The sequence below is a fragment of the Lepidochelys kempii genome, chromosome 2 (genome assembly GCF_965140265.1).
Source record: "Lepidochelys kempii isolate rLepKem1 chromosome 2, rLepKem1.hap2, whole genome shotgun sequence".
Lineage (NCBI taxonomy): Eukaryota > Metazoa > Chordata > Testudines > Cheloniidae > Lepidochelys > Lepidochelys kempii.
The window spans coordinates 209798519-209818527 of NC_133257.1; the positions used below are offsets into that span (position 1 = coordinate 209798519).

At 43.4% G+C, this 20009-nt stretch overlaps 1 protein-coding gene across 1 annotated transcript; it reads right to left on the reverse strand.

The window, feature by feature from the left end:
• Positions 1-130: 130 nt before the first annotated feature.
• On the reverse strand, positions 131-11557 carry MALSU1 (mitochondrial assembly of ribosomal large subunit 1). The gene is made up of 4 exons (XM_073333724.1): positions 11345-11557; positions 7146-7324; positions 2264-2345; positions 131-376 (listed from the first exon to the last, which is right to left on the reverse strand). Exons 1-4 carry the CDS (start codon positions 11523-11525, stop codon positions 219-221), a joined length of 600 nt encoding a protein of 199 aa, XP_073189825.1. The 5' UTR covers positions 11526-11557; the 3' UTR covers positions 131-218.
• Positions 11558-20009: the final 8452 nt, after the last annotated feature.

Here is a 20009-nt window from a genome sequence, read left to right on the forward strand (position 1 = left end):
AATTAGGTACTTTGTGTCCTAGAGCTGTATTGCTGTAAGCCTCGTCCCTCACTAACTGCACAACAGTGGAGGGGTATTCAAGCAAGTGGCTCTTAGCTGTGTCCCCTCACCCAAGAAGTAACCACAGAAATTGCTTGTTTCACTCTTTTAATCCTGAAGTGGTGAGTGCTCTAACTGCATTATTTGTATGTATTCCTTTCATGACGGAAAGATTTTCGTCAGTGCTGCTGCTGAGTAAGTCCAAATACGAAGTCTTCTGGTAAAGACTCTGGAACCATCTGTGCTAACTGGTCATCATAAGAACGGAGCGTCCATAACTTTTCCAACTCATAAATATCTCGTGTCTCAGGAAGCATGAAATGGATCACTGTGCTACCTATACAGGACAGAAAGACACAAAGACAAAAATGGACACAAACACAAAGTACAGGTTAAATTTCATGTGTACTATTAAGTTGCCAAAATCTTTTCACCATGCCAACATGTATGCTGCACTTTTTATAGAAAAATGTAACTTAATTGCAACACTTTCATATCCTTCTTTATGTAATGCTAGTACACTGCACCCAATTATAATGCATTTTAAAAAACAACTGTGACCTATGCTACTTTTTCTGTACTACAAATGTTCTGAAGATGTTAGTATGTTACCCCCAGAATGTCCAGGGCTAGAAGCAAGAGCTGTGACATCTACTGGAAAGCTGGAAATCTAACTTCCAGTGATACAAACTCTCATTTCTAGTGTGGGTTGTGTGTATAAATTGAGTATATATGATAATATATATAAATTCAATATAAGTTGAACAAAACACCAGTTTAGTCTATATCCCTTAGAATATACAACGTGCTACCACATTATGTAGGATGTGAATCTAATGTGGAAATTTGAAAAGCCAGACATCTTCCTCTGAAATGATGTAAGCACACTTTAATGCCAAAAGTGTATTTACAAAATATAGGTGTATTCAAGTCTATAAAATGGAATAACCATGGCAATGAAGTTTAAGTAAACTTTTAGAACAGGGGTTCTCAACTTTTTTTTCCTGAGGCTCCCCCAGCATGCTATAAAAAACTCTGTGAAACCTGCTTGCAGCCCCCCAGGGGGACCCAGATCCCTTGTTGATAACCAGTTTTAGAATGTAGTTAACTACATTCAGATTAACATGTAAAAAAATCTGTTTACTCTTTAGGCTTTTCAGTTGGCTTGCAGAAAATTGACCTTTCTGTGAAACAGGGAGAGGGACATAAAGCGCTGATCAGACTTAACACCTGAAAATGAAACAAATCCACAAGGCTCTAGCAACAAGGACGTTATATGTTCAGCTACCTTATAAAAGTTGTAGGGGGGAAAAATGCCTTAAATGAGTTTCAAACAGAAAGCCTATGTAAATGTGAACACAGTACAGAAACTGCACTATGTGAAATTGTGTAGTAATTTTATAAACTAAGCCAATGAGAAATCATTACCATGAACGTAATGTAGGATTCAAATTTCTCAGCATAAGACGCTTTTCAAGGCAGATGTTAAAGTTTCTGATCACTGATTTTAGAGCTCAAAATCTCATTAAATTAGAGTGTTTGCGTAGGATGTCTCACTAGTGTACTGTTGTCCAGCAATAATACGTAAAAAAGCCAACTCCACCTAGCCATCTCTGGAGTTGTACTCTAGGGTAACAAAGTTTGTCCAGACTTGGGTCGTAATTATCATTTCATTGTTGCATAATTTGACACACAGCTTTTAAAATGATAGATCTGGTTCCTCTCACTTTAACACATATTCATTACAAAATTGTATATTTATTAGAGGAACAGGGAAATGCAGAATCTATGAGCTAGAATCTTGGCATTAATTGACAGTGAGAGTCTGAATTTAGTGAAGTACTGTTAATCTAGGCAAAAAAGCCATCAATTGAATAAGAGGGTTTATATAATGCAAGTAACATTTTTAGATAAATGTATAATTATTGAAACATCCTTGCATATCTCCTTCCACAACTTTCGATCCTCACTCTTGAGAATTAAGAACTATTTTTTAACTACTGCAGAGTAGTTATTCCACAGTGTTCAATGCCAATGTTCTCCTCCAGTGAAACTTAACACTGGGGAAGGACTCAATAGAGTTCAGGCAATTAAATTATACTTGGAGCTAGAGAAGAGCTAAGTATTAGGACCTATCTGCAACAACTTAGTTTTACCAGTGAAATGCTGCCTTCAACGCATGGCTCACATGGAACTAGCATCTGTGAAATTTGTAAATATTTACCAAAATCAATGCATATCCAGTCATCTGTCTCTTTCCCTTCAATCTGAATGTGAGGATCATTTTCTTGTTTCAGTTGCTTGTACTGTAAAAGAAGCAGCAAATCAGTGTGAAGACAGATACTTCCAAATGTTCATTCTAAAGTATTGAAGCCCATCAGGCAGCTAAAGCCTGACAAATTGTCTAAGGAATTAATTTTGAATACGTCACTGGTGAAACGGCTACTGGAATCTACATCCAGTTTTGGTGTCTGTGCTTTCAAAAGGATGTTAAATTTGGAAGAGATTAAAGAATAAGGTCTGGAAAACATGACAGTCCCTTTCAAGGAGCTACATCTATTTTGTTTATTGAAAAGAAGTTAAAAAGGTGACTTGATCATAGTCTATAAAGAACTACTGGACAATTTCTCTTTTCTAGGAGACAAAGACATAAAAGATCCAACGACCAGAAGTTAATGGTAGAAAAATGTAAACTGGAAATAAGATGTAAATATTAGCAATGAGCAAAATTACCCATTGGAACAGATGACCAAAGAACATGGTAAATTCTCCATCTGAAGTCTTTAATACTAGATGCTTGTCTAAAAAGTAGATTGTAGATTATTTTTACCCTTCTTTTAAGAACCTGACTGATTTTTTCCATTGTTCCAAGATCCAGGGGTTTGGGTCTCTGATGATTTTGTAACCAATTGGTTAGGATATTCTTCTCAGCAGAAAGGCCTGGCTGGCTAGGGAGGGTGTCTGACTTCAACAGAAAAATGGTATCACAAATGCAGTCCTTATTGGTTTTGGCAGCATACAGACACCCAAGATGGTAAAGGGCCTGTGTTTACAAAGTTACAACCTAAAATTGAGGGTAAGAATAAGTGGTACAACACATCCCAGTAAAGAATAAGCCCTTTCCCTTGCTTGCTATCATATACTTCTAATATTTTCCCAGTCGGTCTTTAGCTGTTGAAATACTATCTGAATTTTTGCCTAAACTAGAGCAAGGGTCAGCACACACTGCTAAGTGGGTAGCAATGCAGGGAAAGGTTGAGTTGAGGTATTAGGGCTTTTTAAAATATCTCACTGAAAGATAAGTCAAAGCTGCAGTAGGGCAAGACTCGAAGATTTAAGCTCCCAAATGCATCTGCCCTGTGACTTTTTTTTTTTTTTTTTAAGAAAGGTAAAATAGTAGTTGTCATCATGCCGTTTACAAGAGGTGGGGCTGGGAGAAGAAATGGACCTAACCAACTGCCATGCTCTCCTGCCCCAAGCTGTCTCAGGTTTGTTAAAATCTGTGGTTTGTTCAGAAGACTCCCATTTTCAGGAATTCTCTTGTGGGTGCTCGAGTGGCTGCCCAAATCCCACCTTTTTCAGGTTACCCAGGAAAGGGGAGCCCAAATCTCTTCCGAGTTCTACCCTTTCACAGGGACTTCCTCCTCCTGTAGAGCTTCTGCTCAGTAGTACAGAGCTGGTGCTACAAACAGTAGCCACCAGGGGGAGGAGAAGGCTGCAGCCCAGAGCCAAGAAGCCCTTTCCATTAGGCTGGAGAGGAAGGATAGAAAAGAAGACTTTCTGGACTTTAGGCAAAAAGGCACTGCTGTACATAGAGGTACATGCAGTGATGAGCTGCCAAAATCTTAACAAGGTGTTCCCTCCTCACCCCACGAGGGGGTTGTTGCCCATCCCCTGGGACTCCTGCCCCCATCCAACAACCCCCCCCCCCCGCATTCCTTGATGCCCCCCAACCCCAGGACCCCTGCCCCATCCATCCCCCTCGCCTGTTCCCTGACTGCCCCCAGAACCGGGCAGGCAGGTCTCGTGGGCCACCGCAGTGGATGCACACACCACCCCACTCCACCCGTAAGAGCCAGAGGCACCTGCCGGGGGGGTGAGGTGGGGAGTCCTGGAGGTGCTTACCTGGGGCAGCTCCCAGGAAGCATCCGGGAGGTCCCTCTGGCTCCTAGGGGTGGGGGAGCAGCTGCTCCCCCAATGATCACATCAAAAGTGGCGCCTTAGGCACCAACTCCCTGGGTCCTCCAGGGCTGGAGCACCTACAGGAAGAATTTGGTGGGTGCAGAGCACCGACGGGCAGCTCCCCGCCTGGCCCCAGCTCACCTCCGCTCCGCCTCCTGCCCTGAACACACCACCCTGCTCTGCTTCTCTGTGCCCCACCCCCGGCTTCCCGCAAATCAGCTGTTCAGTAGGAAGCCGGGGAGGGCTGAGAAGCAGGCAGCAGCTTCCAGCTCAGGCCGACGGTGGCAGAAGTGAGCTGGGGCGGGGAGCGGTTCCCCTGCCCCCACTCCCCCCAGGTTACCTGCTGCAGCGCAGGCAGCCCTCCTTGCACCCCCCTGCCCCAGCTCACCTCTACCTTCCTGGGCCTGAGCAGGAAACCGCTGCCTGCTTCTCAGCCTGCCCCAGCTTCCCACACAAACAGCTGATTCTTGGGAAGCCGGGGGGGGGGCGGAGAAGCAGAGCAGGATGGTGTGTTCAGAGGCGGAGGCAAGCTGGAGCTGGGGGTGGGGCAGGGAGCTGCCGGCGGGTGCTCTGTACCCACCAAATATTTCCCATGGTGCTCCAGGGCTGTAGCACCCATGGATTCGGCGCCTAAGGCGCCACTTTTGGCCACTTAAATTTAGAAGCCCTTTTAGAACCAGTTGTCCCTCGCGGAACAACTGGTTCTAAAAGGCCTTCCAAATTTAACAACCGGTTCTAGTGAACCGGTGCAAACCAGCTGCAGCTCACCACTGGGTACATGGAAACAGCAGGACGGACTGATATAGTACTGACCATGCAAATGAGGTAATGCTGGGTAAGTATTCAATTTAGTATGTTAAATCACATCAATACAACTTCCACAGCTTTAAGCCAAATGCTGCTTGCAGTGATGAATGGAGTATGGCACAGAACACAGGTGCCCCTAGGTTGGGGCTTAACAGAGTTCAGCTCTCCTCTTCCAGTCCTACTTCTCTCTGTTAAAACCTACCATTTTGGAAGAAAAAAAACAGGAGACAGCAAGGAGCGAGCGAGTAAGATGATAGGGGAGGGGAGATTCAGAGGAGGAAAAAAGGAGAGGGAATAAGGTGGGGAGGGGTTAGAAAGAACCCAAATGCTTAAGTGATCAATGTCAGACTGCAGAACCCACCCTACAGCAAACAGGAAATAAGAAGGAAAATGGTGGTTCACCTTTTGGATGTTTGTGGCTGGCAGGATCAGCAGCAAAGGCAAGAAGAATACAAAGCTAATGTCAACAGCTACCACTGGTGAAGCGTGTAAGTTACACAGTCTATGTGCTGCACAAGTAAGAGCAAACCAGGCTCTTACAAGACATGAAAGCTGCTGTAAATCTTGGGCAGACCTGGAGTACTATAAGCCTCTTCAACCCCATCTTTGTTTTCAATACAAAAATCCAGCCAGAATAAAAGCTCCCAGAATCCAGATGTGATGAGCAGATGGACTATTTCCTTTCTAGATTTTGCACAGGCTGTGTGCGGCAAGAGATTAATAGGTATAATTCCAACTAAAGGAGGACTGCTGTTCTCCCTTTCCCTCTAGACAGGCACAAAGCTAACTCCCATGAGCAAACCTTGGAATGTGTAATTTTATAGCAATTGCCATTTAAAGGGAGCTAACTGTATCCTATGAATCGGACAAGCTTCATAGGTAATATGCACTTAATTTAAGATGATCTAAAATAGCAATACTCAAACTGTGGTCCACAGAATTAAATATTTTTGAGAACCAGACTGAAGCACCAGGGGAAGGATTTAGGTGTTATAAGATGGGAAATCTGTAAGATCCAAAAGCTGTTTGCAGAATCCCTGTTCCAAAGTCAATAACCATTATATCACTATCCAAGCACTTTTAGATCTTCTCACAGAGAGACAGAAGAGTTGTGTTTTATGGAAGAGGCCGGAACAGTTGACCCACTCTTATGAAAAATCAAATCATGGACAGGCCAATACAGCTCTGTGCAGGTTTTTACATGAGGTACAAGACAAGAAATTGAGTCTACACATCTAGGTTTCCAACACATCATAGTATTAGGATGTGTGTGATTCATCTCGCCCTCAAAAATGGAAGATAGTCTGACCTCCTAAATCTCAGATCCCATGAGACCCATCCTTTACCATGCTACCATGGGCTCTCAAAAGTGCCCTGAGCACAACCTTGCTCCAAAGAAGATGGGGCTGCCACTCAGCGCAATGGGGAAGCAAAGAAGATGTTTCTTAGTCAGCTAAGTTAGAGGTGAGTATGATGCAGACAGCCACATTCCCATTCCCATCCCCGATACTTCCACTGGGTGGCTCTAAGGTCAGGGGAAGTGAAGGCAATTCCATGAAGCTGCTACTGTCCGTCTCCCCACACCGGAACTGGATTATGTTTATTTGTACAAAAAGGGACAATCTACTCCAGTGTTTAAGGCCATGCCTTCCTTTGAAGAAATATGGTATTTAAGTAACAAAGCCATTTTTGCTTAGATCGCTCAACTGCATTTTAAACTTTGAACATTCTAGGATGTCACATATAACCAGAACTAGCATCACTCCACCACCAGTTACCATCCTCTCTGTATTGGGGGCCCAGATTCTCATTCCACAAAACTCTGCACTGCAATCATCATCATTCCTTGTATAGAGAGGTCTCCATTCACAGTCTACGCTTTACATTTTATTTCTTTACCTAAGAAAGCAGATTAGGTTCAGCATCTCCTATTTGTACAAAGGGTAATACTGCATCAGAACAACAAACCTCACCTTGTCTGGTTGCTACTTTAACAGATAAAATGTATATATTTTGCTATGTTTAATTCTCACTTTTGCAAATATTTCACAACATACATTTCCAATTAAAACTATTCAGAATCTAAAGCAAGTGAAGAGTGGAAATAATTGTCCTACCATTTTCAGCATGTAGTGCGCCATCGCATGGAGGTGTCTTGAAGAAGCTCCACTCGCAATTATAAAATAATCACTGTATCTCATTTCTGGAGGCACCTGGATAACACAAATGTTGCTAGCATTTTCTTGCCTCAGTAGAGCTATGATAAAATCAATATTGAACTTGGAAAGCACATGATCTGAAACAAGGAACAAGACTTCAAATTGTGATTTCTCTTTTTAAACAAATTACAAAAACTGTTTACTTAAACTTGCTGAAAAACAATGAAGAGTGAGGGTGAACTAAATTATAATCTATAGCCATCCATTCTGGAATTTGAGATGATGCTAAAAAACAAGGATTGAAATGTGAATTCCAGTTGCTAGAATAATGATATTGAGAAAAACCAAACTCCTGGAAGTTAAAAACAGGGAACTAAACTGATTCTTATGGTTAATAATATTCTGTTACTAAACATCAGTTATTTATATAGCATCCACAGTGTGCTATACACTTCTCTGACAGCTACAGTAGAACCTAAGAGTTCTGAACACCAGAGTTATACATGGATTGGTAAACCACACACCTTACTTGGAACCGGAAGTACATAACCAGGCAGCAGCAGAGAAGCACCAAAAACAAAAAAACAAAAAAAAGAAAAAGTACAGTACTGTGTTAAAAATAAACTACTAAAAAAAGGGAAAGTTTTTTAAAAAAAGATCTGACATAGCAAGGAAGCTGTTTCTGTGCTTGTTTCATTTAAATTAAGATGGTTAAAAGCAGCATTTTTCTTCCATATACTATAGTTTGAAAGCTGTATTAAGTCACTGTTCAGTTATGAACTTTTGAAAGAATGACCATTACGTTTTGTTCAGAGTTTAGAAGAATTTCAGAGGTATGAACCACCTCCATTCCCAAAGTGTTTGTGACTCTGAGGTTCTAATGTAGACAGGGAGCATTAAGATACACTGTTTCTTTAGGTGACTTGTAAGACTTAACAAGAGATAGTGACTTAGTTATTTGTAATTATTGGATATAATATTTCAAATCAATGCTTGTTAAGTTCTAAAAAGCCTGTGCTAAGGACATATTAGGTACAATGGGAACAAGTGCACTATAAAATCATAAGTACGATAAACAAACATATCAAAATTGACCTAGCATACACACACACTGTGGAAACAAATGATCTTATAAATAGGGCCTTACCAAATTCACAGCTGTGAAAAACATGTCACAGAGCGTGAAATCTGATCTCCCTGGTGAAATCTGGCTATTGTAAGGGAGATCAGATTTCACAGAGCTGGGCAGCTAAAGAATAGTGGCTGCTGGCCAGAAGCCCAGCTCTGGAGGCAGCGCAGAGGTGAGTGTGGCATGGTATGGAGGCTGGCGTTTGTCACTTTTTGGGGTGACATTGCTGGCCTTACAGGTGAGCTACCACCTAGGGCCCCATGATCAGGGGGTGCCATGGTCAGTCTCCCCACACACAGCCAGACCAAGGCCCCTTTAACTCCTGAGCACTAGGCCTGGATTCAGGGAGGGGCAGGGCGGGGGTGCCTCTGCCAGGGGCTCATACGGTGCGCTGGGCTTTAGCTGCTAGTCCCAGACAGGCTGGGGAGGGATAGGACTTCTTCTTCCCCTGCACAAGCCCCTCCCAGGGCCAAGTGAGACCCACCTCTGGGATCCTCACCTGGCTGCAGGAAGTTCCAGGGCTGCTAGCCAGCTGTCCAGCTCCGAAGGCAGCAGTGCAGAAGGGTGGCAATACCATGACCCCCCTACACCAGCCTTGTGATGTGCACACACACCCCTCTTTTGGATTGGGACCCCCACAGTTACAACACTGAAATTTCAGATTTGAATATATGAAACCGTGAAATTTACAATTTTAAAAATGCCATGACAGTGAAATTAACTGAAATGGACCATGAATTTGGTAGTGGCCTACTTGTAGTCCTAACCTGGTCTCATCATTTCTAACAGACCATAGAACCTTGTCTACAGACCCACTCTTACCAATTTAACTAAATCCATTCAGAAACTGACATAGATCAGCACAACCCCCTTGCATGCACAGTTTTAACTAATTTGTTTCTAAATAGATTTATTCAAATGGGTACAATTTGTGTGTGTAGCTAAGACCTAACTAGGTAAAACAAGGTCTGTTTCTATTTGTAGTAAGGTGCAATGCCACTTCCCCTACATGGAACTGTAAAATTAACAGAGCATTCCTGAGTTCATATTCATTACCTATCAACCTTAATACAGAGAAAAAGCCAAATAAGGAGGCAATAACCAGATGTGTATATAGCATGAAACTGATCAGAGGCCTGTAAAACAAACACATGAGCCCCTCGGCCCCCCCAGGCACACAATCAAAATGACTGCTACAGCCAGGTCTACTCTAGAAGAGGTTTGCTGATATAGCTATACCAGCAAGCTCTCCTAGTGCAGACACCGCTTATTCTCTAAGGAAAATAAGCTATAATGGAAAGAGTACTTTTATGCCAGTATAAATAAGTATACCCTAGGGTTTTTGCAAATATGGAAATGTGAGTTTGTCTGGTTCACCATGCCCTCCTCCCATTGATATTATACCAACAATAGTTTCTAGGGGAGACCTGGCTGACATCTGTGGCAAAAGAGTTTATCTTCTTCAGCAGAGATGTGTGAAACAACTTTGTACAGTATACATACCTGTACCTCTACCAAAAGCTATATTTAACTTGAAAACTTCACAAGAATGCTCCACTCATGTTTTGATCCCTTTTGATCCTCCCCCTTTTCTGCCAGCCTGAAGCCTGTGTCCTCAGCAGAAATTAGAATGTATATACAAAAACATTAAATACAAATCATCTTCAAAGATTTGGATTCCACAGCTGAAGAGGACCCTGAAAACCAATAGTTTTACTCTGTCTCATCTTTGACTGTAGGACACAGTATATTTTTCTTTCTTTTGTCCTGTGTTTTATTAACCCTCTTCCACTGGCTTGCCTGGGTGGGGATGGTTTTGTGTCACAAAACCAGGACATACAGGTCAGAGGAGAGGGACCTTCAATTCATACAGTATGTTCATGCCCAAACTTGCAGAATCTTTACATAATCTTCTGTAACAATATTTTATCTACAGCAGAGTTGGAAATTCTTGCTAATCCTCTTTTACTTTTTATTTACAAAAACACTAATTTTGAACAGGTATTGAATTCCTAGCAGTGAAACACTGTGCTTTATTGGAAGAAGGATCTTAGTGGTGTGAAATGACAGACTTAAGTAGTATGACTGATCCCACTGAAGATTCTTAGGATCAGAATTAGTTTTTAAACTAGTCATGCATACATATCACATGTGGAGTCAAATAAGACCACCAGCACTGTGTGTGTTTAGACAGCTGTCAAGATTTACTCTCTGGGAAAGGAGGAAGGGAGACAGAACCCCCCACTGTCATGGCCACTGGGGGTGGGGGAGAGAGGAGAAACTGTTTTTAAGACCGTATTTACACACATCCACTGCAGTGACAGAAGATTTTGCTCCCTCTTTCATAGAGAAATTAGAACAGTTTGCATTTACACCCAAAAAGTGCCCCAGCCAGTTTACTCCAAATGGATCTTAGAACATGGGCAGATGATGCTGTCTGCAAGTCTGAGGACTTTTTCTATCTGAGCTGGTATGGACATGGACTAGCTGTTCTACAGTGCACCAGGCATCTTCTAAAATGTCCCAGAATGCACTGTTTCTGCAAGCTGTGGGGCAGGTGCCCAGAAGGCACTGCACAGACACAGGTTACAGACGCACTAGCATGGGCATGGAGCAGCTGGCCGTCCCCGAACCAGGTGCATGCAGCAGGGCAGTACGGCTGTACTGACCCATGTGCCCACCCACTGGCTTTCTCCAGTCAGTTCAGTTGCACGGCCCAGCACCCCCCTTTGCCTGGGTCAGAGCCCAGAGCTTCCTGGAGCACATCTCGCTGGACGCAGGCTGGGGATGGCTGGGGAACCCTGGTTCCGTGCAGGGGCAACCAATCCTCAACTCCCTGGGCTGAGCTGAAGGGAACAGGGCTTGGTCTCCCCCACGCCAGGCACTGCCCCGTGGGATCGGAGCAGCGGGGTGGGGGACGGGCGCGGTGTGCAGGGCAGGGGCCGGGCGGCTCAGCCCGGGGAGGGGGCGAGCAGTGCGTAAGGCGGGGGCGGCACTGGCGCCCCCCCCAGCCCGGCACACGCCGTACCTGGGGCCCTGTGCTCCTGCTCGGCTCCTCCGCCCGGCCGCAGCTCCGCGCTGGGCCCGCCGCCGAGGGCCCGCCGCGCCCAGCAGGGAGCGCAGCGCCCAGCGGCCCCCGAGGCCGCCAGCCGCAGCCCCCTCGCCGCCGGCAGCACCAGCCCCCGCAGCCAGCGGCTGCCCCGCCACATGTCGCCGGGAGTCGGGACACGCAACGGAACTCCGGCGGCGGCAGCGTTCTGAGACACGCCCCCATGGCGATCCCCGCTCTGATTGGCTGCCGTAAATACCGCCTCCTACACTGACTGGCCGCGCGCCGCCCTCTGGCCCGAGGAATGGCGCAGGCGCAGTGACTGCCCGGAGGTGGGTTGGGTCCCGCCCCCCAGTGGGAGGTCGCTGATGTGAGTCCCCGGCCCCCCCCCTTTGGGGCGGCCCCAGGGGCTCGGGCACCGCCTCGGGTTACCGCCTTTGACCCCTGCAAAAAAAAAAAAAAAAAAAAAACCGGACACCCCTGACCCGGGGCAAGCCCACCCCAGCCAGCCAGAGGCGGCGCCGCAGCCCCCTTCAGCAGCCAGGTCTGGCGCGCAGGCGCGCACCGCAGACTCAGAGACTGGCAGGGGTCTCAGGAGCTCATCTTAGTCCAGCCCTCTCCAATCCCCAAATTTTGCCCCAGATCCCTAAATGGCCCCCTCAAGGATTGAACTCGCAACCCTGGGTTTAGCAAGCCAATGCTCAAACCACTGAGCTATTCCTCCATCCTGCACCCTGGTTTGCTGCGGGTTTCTCTGAACAGCTCTGGCCGGTTAGCTTCAACTGGGAGAGCTTCAACTAGGAACAAGAAAAGGCGGACTTGTGGCACCTTAGAGACTAACCAATTTATTTGAGCATGAGCTTTCGTGAGCTACAGCTCACTTCATCGGCAGCTGGGCACAGAAACGTTGAACCATCGCTCGCCGAGGCTGTTGTGATAATAATGGACATCTTTAAAAAAAAAACAACCCGACAGACTAAATTATTTTTTTGGCAACTGGCAAAATCCATTTAAAAAAAAATAAAACAAAGAAAACCTGGCCAGGCCAGTCAAATACTGGCCAGATGGTAACCCCAGCAGCCATTGCTTATAACCCTAGGCACCAGGGGTCACCACAGCAAAGAGCCCCAGGGGCTGTCGGTGCCTCAGTGCGCTAGGCCAGGAGGGAGCCTGGTGCCGACCCCTGGGGCATTGCGGGGCCCTTTGCAGGGGTGCCGTGTGTGCCTCCCCGGCGGTGGCAGGAGGCTGCTGAGAACAGTGCCAACGCTGCCAGGTGTAGGGCAAGTCCCATAACCAGGGAGGTTTTCCTGCCCGCCCCAGCTGCTGGCGTCATGTTATCGCTTGAGCCATGCGGCTTGCCAAGCAATAAAAGTGCATTCATAGCCCTGATGATTGCAGCAGTGTTTAATTTGTGCCAGGGCTGAATCCTGACACCTCTGGGCTTGGTACATCATAGCCCTGGCACCTCTGGGCTTGCCGCATCAGTTATGAAAGTAAAAAAATTGTTTGACCCCAGCGCCTAATCACTTGAGCCCTGGCCACTCTTCCATGACACGTTAAGCACTACATCCAAGTGCCCCCAAATGGTTTGAAAAAAATAAACAGAGCAGAGGGAACCTACATGCCCCCGACCCCCAGCGTTACTCTTTTTTAAAAAGATCTCAGGATTTATAAACCAATCTCAGGCTTTTGGGGGGGACTGATTCATGATTTTTGACCACCTGGGGTTGGTAATACGCCCACCAAACACACACGGTGTTCCCATCTTTGCCCTCTGACTTTGCCCTATGAGTGCTGCAAGATGAAGAGGTGGAGGGGGCGGGACTGGAGAATCTGGTCATTTGTTCCTCATTTTTTTAAAGTAAAATCTTTTTTGTGGCCAGTCAAGAAAGGAAGCAAAAAACACTTGCCAAACAGATTTATGTAACGGACCTGTTGTCCACAATGTTTATGCTTTGTTCCTGAAAAACAGCCAGAGCATATAGGTAGTATAGCACTATTGCTCAGCTTGTGTGATTTGAAATGGGTGAGAGCTCCTGTGTGGAACATCCCTTGGCACATAATTTGTGGAGCTGGTCAAGAAAATGGAAAAATGTATGTCAAAGTTGTTTCCATTTTGTAGTGTTCTAAGTGGAACCGTTGTCTGGTTTTTTTAAAATTATTTGGTAAATGGGGACTGGGCCGGGGACTCAGATCAGCGAGCTCCCACTGGGGGCGGGACCCATTCCATCTCCCCACCCACCCACCTCCAGGCAGTCACTGCGCCTGCGCCAAATTATTTGCTCAATTTTTTTTTAAATAAAGCAAAAATTCATTTGCAAACAACAACAAAAAATCTCAAAAAAACCCTCATTTTTCTTTAAATTTTTAATTTTCGTTAAAATTTCAACTTAAAGCCTGTGAAAATTTCACCTAGCTCTAATATTTTGATAACACCTGCTCTGTGGCAAACTCTGATCTATTCAAACTATGAGCTTCAGGAGTAAAGCATCAATGGAAGTGGAAAGGGTTGCATTATAGTTACTAGGATGTTAAATTTTGCTTAACGTTGGAAGGCCCAGTCTTGTAACTCTTGTTCATATGTCAGTCTTACTCATGCAAGTAAGTCTTCTCAGCATTAATGGAAATACTTGCGTGATGACTAAACGTGTAAGGATTTGCGGGATCAGGTAAAGCTGTCACTTTAAAGAAAAACAACATAATAGTTTGAGAACTCAGTTGTTCTTCTCTTTTGCTTTCATTGCTACACATTTTGAAAATAATGATATTCTTGAAGGAAACTGGAGCTTTTTACACATTGATATATAAACTCTATGCAAGTATCAGTTCATCCACCACTGAAATGCAGCTAACTCTGGGGTGTATTTAAAAGTACACAGCAACACTACACTATGGTGTAGGTTAGGAAGAAAAAGAATACATTTTCCGAGAGAACTAATAGGGTAGATTTATATAGACAGAATGAAATGATCAGAGTTGCAGTTGAAATGATCAGTTAGTTGCAGAATTAACAGCCTTGCTCTTATGAAGTGTGTGTTGGACTCTTTAATGATCAACACTGATCACCATAGTGTACATAGCCTGATTGCAAATCTTGGGGACAGGTTAAATAATGGAGACCACCCAGCTGTTGCAACTTACACTCTGATCTGCAAACTAATTAATGACTTGGCCTAACCCAGTTTAGCTTGTGATTTCTGTGTGGATACTGTATATCTAACATGTGCTATGCATAACTATGGCACTAAATAAATAATAATAATAGGATCAGACTACAAGGCAATTAGGCTGCACAGTATAAAACTAAAAAGCAAACATATTTACATGTGGTGGTTGGTTACTCATAGACTTTAAGGTCAGATGGGACCATCATGATTATTTTGTCTGATGTGCATGTTGCAGGCCACAGAACCTCATCCATCCATTTCTGTAACAGACCCATACCCTCTGGCTGAGTTACTGATGTCCTCAAATCATAATTTAAAGACTTCAAGTTACAGAGAATTCACCATTTACACTAATTTAAACCTGAAAGTGACGAACATAGGCTGGAATCAGGGCAAATTCCCTGTGTAGACAAAGCTCAATACCATCCTGCTGAGAAAATCAGGCCAAAGCATCTACCTTCGCTGCTTCCTCCAGCCTATTTTGGAACAACCACTTCAGTTAAATTATAACACTGATTTAGTAATATATTGCGGTGTTAAAGTACACAGTAACAAATATACCAGGCTCTGGAAATTATTTTGGACTGAAAAAAATTGTATTAATGTGTTTTCGCTGGAAAAAGGAAAGGATCAGGAATTGGAATAGTAAACCAAAGGAAAGAAAAGTCTTGGGCAAACTATAATCATGGACTCAAACTTTTTGTACCCTTCTTTCAAACAATCCAGCCTCATATAGGGAGCCACAGTTGGTACAAAAACAGTTTTTGTTGTTTCTTTGTATGTAATATGAATGTGTTTATGCACTTTATGAATAATAGGTGCATACAAAATGCATAATTTTTAGTCATATAATGCACAGGCAATGCTAATTAATATGCTTAGCATAATACAGACTAGTCTTGCTAAGGCAGGCTGAAATCAAGTGTTAAAAAAAAACAAATGTCAGCAGTTTATGATAACAGAAAGTATAGCAGAGTCCAGCTAATACTGAGCTCCCCCCTTACACATTTACTGAAACAGAACACATAGGATCAAATGCCACTAATTGTAGAGGAGAGAAAGAAAATTACCCTACAGTTATGAGACTTGTTCATAAGGCAGCATATGTCACTGGGCTGAAGTGAGTGAAAAGATACTTAGAAGAAACAAACTCTGAGACAAAAGGCATCATGAGACTGGAAATAACTCCAAGCCAGCTCTTCCTTTGAAGGAAACTCCTCCCCCAATCCCAACTCAAAGTTAGCATCATGAAGTATTGACATCTCATTGTGTGTCTGTGCTAAAGAAATTGTTTGGTTCAAACATATCTTGAAGCTGCTGCAGACTCAAGCATGAGCTAGTATCTAGAAACATCTGCTTTTGTTCTGCAGGCCACCCGCCTGCATCCAATTCCCCCCTCACTTCTCCAAGAAGTTAAAGGGCGCTTCTAAGTTTACGCATCAAGTTATTCCCTGGTGTGGCTTGAGAGTCTTTATCTTTGACAGTTCATGTGCATACATTAGCATATAATATTAGGGAATACCAGTTCCATGGTGATGGAAGATTAACACTACAGCACAGGCTGGAGTCACAGCACGCCCATACTGGAAGGTTGGATGAGCAAATCTATTCTAACCCCTAGTTTTCACTCCATTATAACTGTCTGAGAAAATGCCTGAAAGGAGTGAATTTTCTTATGCTTAGCATCCGCCTACATGTGACTTTTTTTGTATGGACAAACATTAAATCTGATGAGGCATTTTTTTTAGTTAGGCTGCTATGAAAAATGTGTGCGTTTGTTTTCTAAAAAGCTTGTTAATAATAATGCACTCCTGTAACTCAAAGCCAGCTTGCTCAATAACATGTCATACAACTCATTCTTGCTGGCATGTTTGAAATTATCTTGTTTCCAAATAAGAGATTTATTCATGTTTGAATTCCCTCTTCTTTTGAGGTAGAGATATTTGCTAATGGTGGATCTCCTAAGGCTTGCATGAGAACTGTACATCTCCTAGTATTTATGTGTCTTAGTCTTCATCACTTGCTGTTTCTTTTAAAGGTGCTGAGTTCCGTGATTATTCTGGTTCTCTTCTGGAAGTGGGTTCCACAGTTCATGGGTCATTTGCTGAGAAAGCTCACCTCACTCCTAAGATTGATAGCGCCTTTGTTCTAGTTAAGGTTGAAAGGAAAAAGTGCAGCAGGAGGCTTAGATTCCCACCACCGAAAAAGCAATGGGATGATAGAATGGCACAAGTTACTTTTGATTCACTTTACATTTACAGTGTAACTGCAGGTCCCTTTGGGTCATCTCTTAGGAGTAGCGACTGTCCTGGTGCCCAGTAAGTAGGTGACTCATTTGACTAGGTCACTCATTTGACTACATCTCCTTACAAGACAAAGGTAACATCCTGTTTGAAATCTCCAGATAGTTTATTGTCCAATACAGCATCAGATCCCATTAGATAAAAACAAATATGTATTTACTGGAAGTTACAGCAAAGAAGATAGAAAATAAAAAGGAGTAAACGTTAATCCCCTAACATGAGACGTAAAGGAAGATTCTCTGATCTTTTCCATATACACAGGTTAAAGTATCAAATGTATTTCTTTTCTAAGCATGGCTGGAAGTGGCCCATTGTATAAGAGCTGATGATGCCTCTGAATTCCTGTATAGCACATAGTGTTCTCTGGGAAGTAACACGCTGTCTGCTTAGAACCTAGGACACCAACAGCCCACATCAGCTTTGATTCAAAAGTGATACAATTGCAACAGAAGGGAACTGCTACTAAGTTTTTATTAAAAACTTTCTCCTGTTTCAAGTTAGGGAAATGCATAAAAATTAGAAGTGTCCTCTTTCCTGTCACTAAATCCGTATTTACTTTTATTTAAAACCATATCTTTATTATGCTCTTTCAACCTGGAAAGCAGGATCGTGTATATACACAATGTATTTCACTAACTCTCTTTGTAAGGCTAAAAGTTGCATTTGCTGACTTTCTGAAAGGAGTGCCCTCAACATGCAACTGAACCAGTACTCCCTGTTCTGTGCCACTGGTAGTTTTAGTTCCCATCTGCACTACCAAACGATATTCCTCGATTTTGTACTAGAAAAATGCAAACTAAGGGTCCTGTCCTGTCAATACTTTCTACTCCCATTAGTAAATGTTTGAAGGACTGGGTCCTTAAAACTCATGGGCCAGATTCTTAGCTGCATCAGAGCTCCACTCAGTTCAGCTGAGGGGCTAGGAATGGGCAAAGGTCACCTTTAGCTTCCTTGAACTCTGGAGTAACTTAGAGCTGCCTAAAGGCTGCTTTATCTTATGCCTGGCTGCAGTGATACCCAATGGGGCACTTCCTCAGCCAAGGATCACTGAGTATGGCAGAGTTCTGACTGTGCCCCGACATAATCCTTGTGCCAGGTCTGGTGGGGTCCATCAGCTCTACACCAGATAGGGATTCCCCTACACCAAGGCAATCCCAATGACCCAATCAGCTTTAATCAGGTGTTGGGATCTAACCCGATAAGCATAGCTATCAAACAGAGACATACTGATCCAGTTGTTCCAACTTGCCGCAACTGGTTTAACTAAACTACTCCCAGATTTTGAAAAAGCTTCTAGTTTGGATTAAGAGATGGAACTGTTCTTCCATTGATGATTAGTTGTAATTAAATTAGCACTTAGCTATCAAGTTGATTGACGGCTCAAATACCTATGATGGGAAGCTAGACTGTAGTGCATATGTCAAAAAGCAAACATTAGAGCGGACTTATCCAAGATTTGTGTGTGTGTGTGTTTAAATTCATCTTTGTTTGCAAGATTCATCGATTTGTCCGTTTTATCATCAGAAGGGACCATTATGATCATTTAGTCTGACTTCTGCATAACAGAGGCCATAGAACCTCACCCAGTAATTTTTGCATCAAGCCCATAAAATAAGTAATTTAATGTATAAGGAGGGCAAGAGAGTGACCAACACAGGTTTTTTTTAAACTAATATTTGTGCAATGGCCAGAGCAAAACTAAAAAATACTGCATCCTGAAAGGTTTCAGAGTAGCAGTCGTGTTAGTCTGTATGCGCAAAAAGAAAAGGAGTACTTGTGGCACCTTAGAGACAAATAAATTTATTTGAGTGTAAGCTTTCAAATAAATTTGCTAGTCTCTACGGTGCCACAAGTACTCCTTTTCTTTTTGCATCCTGAAAGGTTTCTAAGGAAAGCGCTAATCCCATAAGTGTTTGTACAATTATTGATATTCTCAAACTATTAACAAGTATGTATGGTGGAGTGTAGGGTTTATTTTAGGGCATCAGGCAACAGCTACCAGGAAAACAGCAAAATATGGTTATGTTTATATTGCCCTTCAGAGCCTGAGAGAGGAAAGATGTATTAGGGATGTTCCAGATTAGAAGGAATAAAGGAGAATCCAAAATTGTTCACAGTTGGGATGGCAATGATTAGGTCTTCAACGATTGGTGTTTAGAAATGGGTAAGTGAAATTAGCCACCCACTCCCAAACTAAAAGTTAGTTTTGTTCTGCTTTAAATTGTTATGTTAGATATCAGGTTATTATACAGAGGCTCGCATTTAGAGTATTTCTGGCTGTCTTCCCTCCCACAAGGATTGAACCTTCTCAACAACACTCTTCTCACAGACAAAACACTCTCCTCTTTTGATATCCCCCTGTGATCCAGTCTTCAGAAGGGTGCTTTTATTTCTAAGAGATAAGCAGAAAATTGCATCCAGGGCTAAACTCCATGATATGGAATTACAAGAGTGAGTGGCTGAAAGACAGGGTTTTGCTAGCTCACTTGAGAAAGATATCAAAGTGATATTTGTAGTTGAAAGTTAACACAGCACAGCAGCTGCATTAAGCAAGAAAAGGCACATCACCCTTCTAGATATTGACAGTTTCTCAGCTGCTTAGTGGACAAGCAGAAACTGTAGAATATTGCCCTACCCAGCTTGGGGTTTTCATTTATTTGGAGGGAATAGTTGAAGAAAGAGGGACAGGAGGATCAAGCAGAAATTAGTGGCTGTTTACAGAGAGCAAGATGAAATTGAAGAGAAGGAGGGAAAAAAGCCCCTCTTAGTTCTCTTTACTAATAGTTGAATGATATAGAATCTTTCTCCTGTTACCACCACTCTGCTGGGCCTCATCTTTGTCTCCCCTCTGGAATACAGCAGGTCCTTCTGACGCAGATAGGACACATTGTTGTCGATGACAGTCAGTTCAGATGGCACAAAACCAGTAGAAACAACAGCTACCAGAGGTAGCAGCAACAACTACAGTAAGAATTTTAAATGGACTGTTTAGTAGTTGGTTTAGGAGGAGCCAAGTAGATTGGGTTTCTTTGTTCACCTGTTGTCCTGATGTCAGTGATCTAGATTTATAAAATGACTGAGGGTTGGCCATTATGGCTATTCTCCATGTCTTTCAACCTCACAAAGCCCAGACTGAGGGATGCATACAGAGGGGCGGTAAACTAGGACACTGGG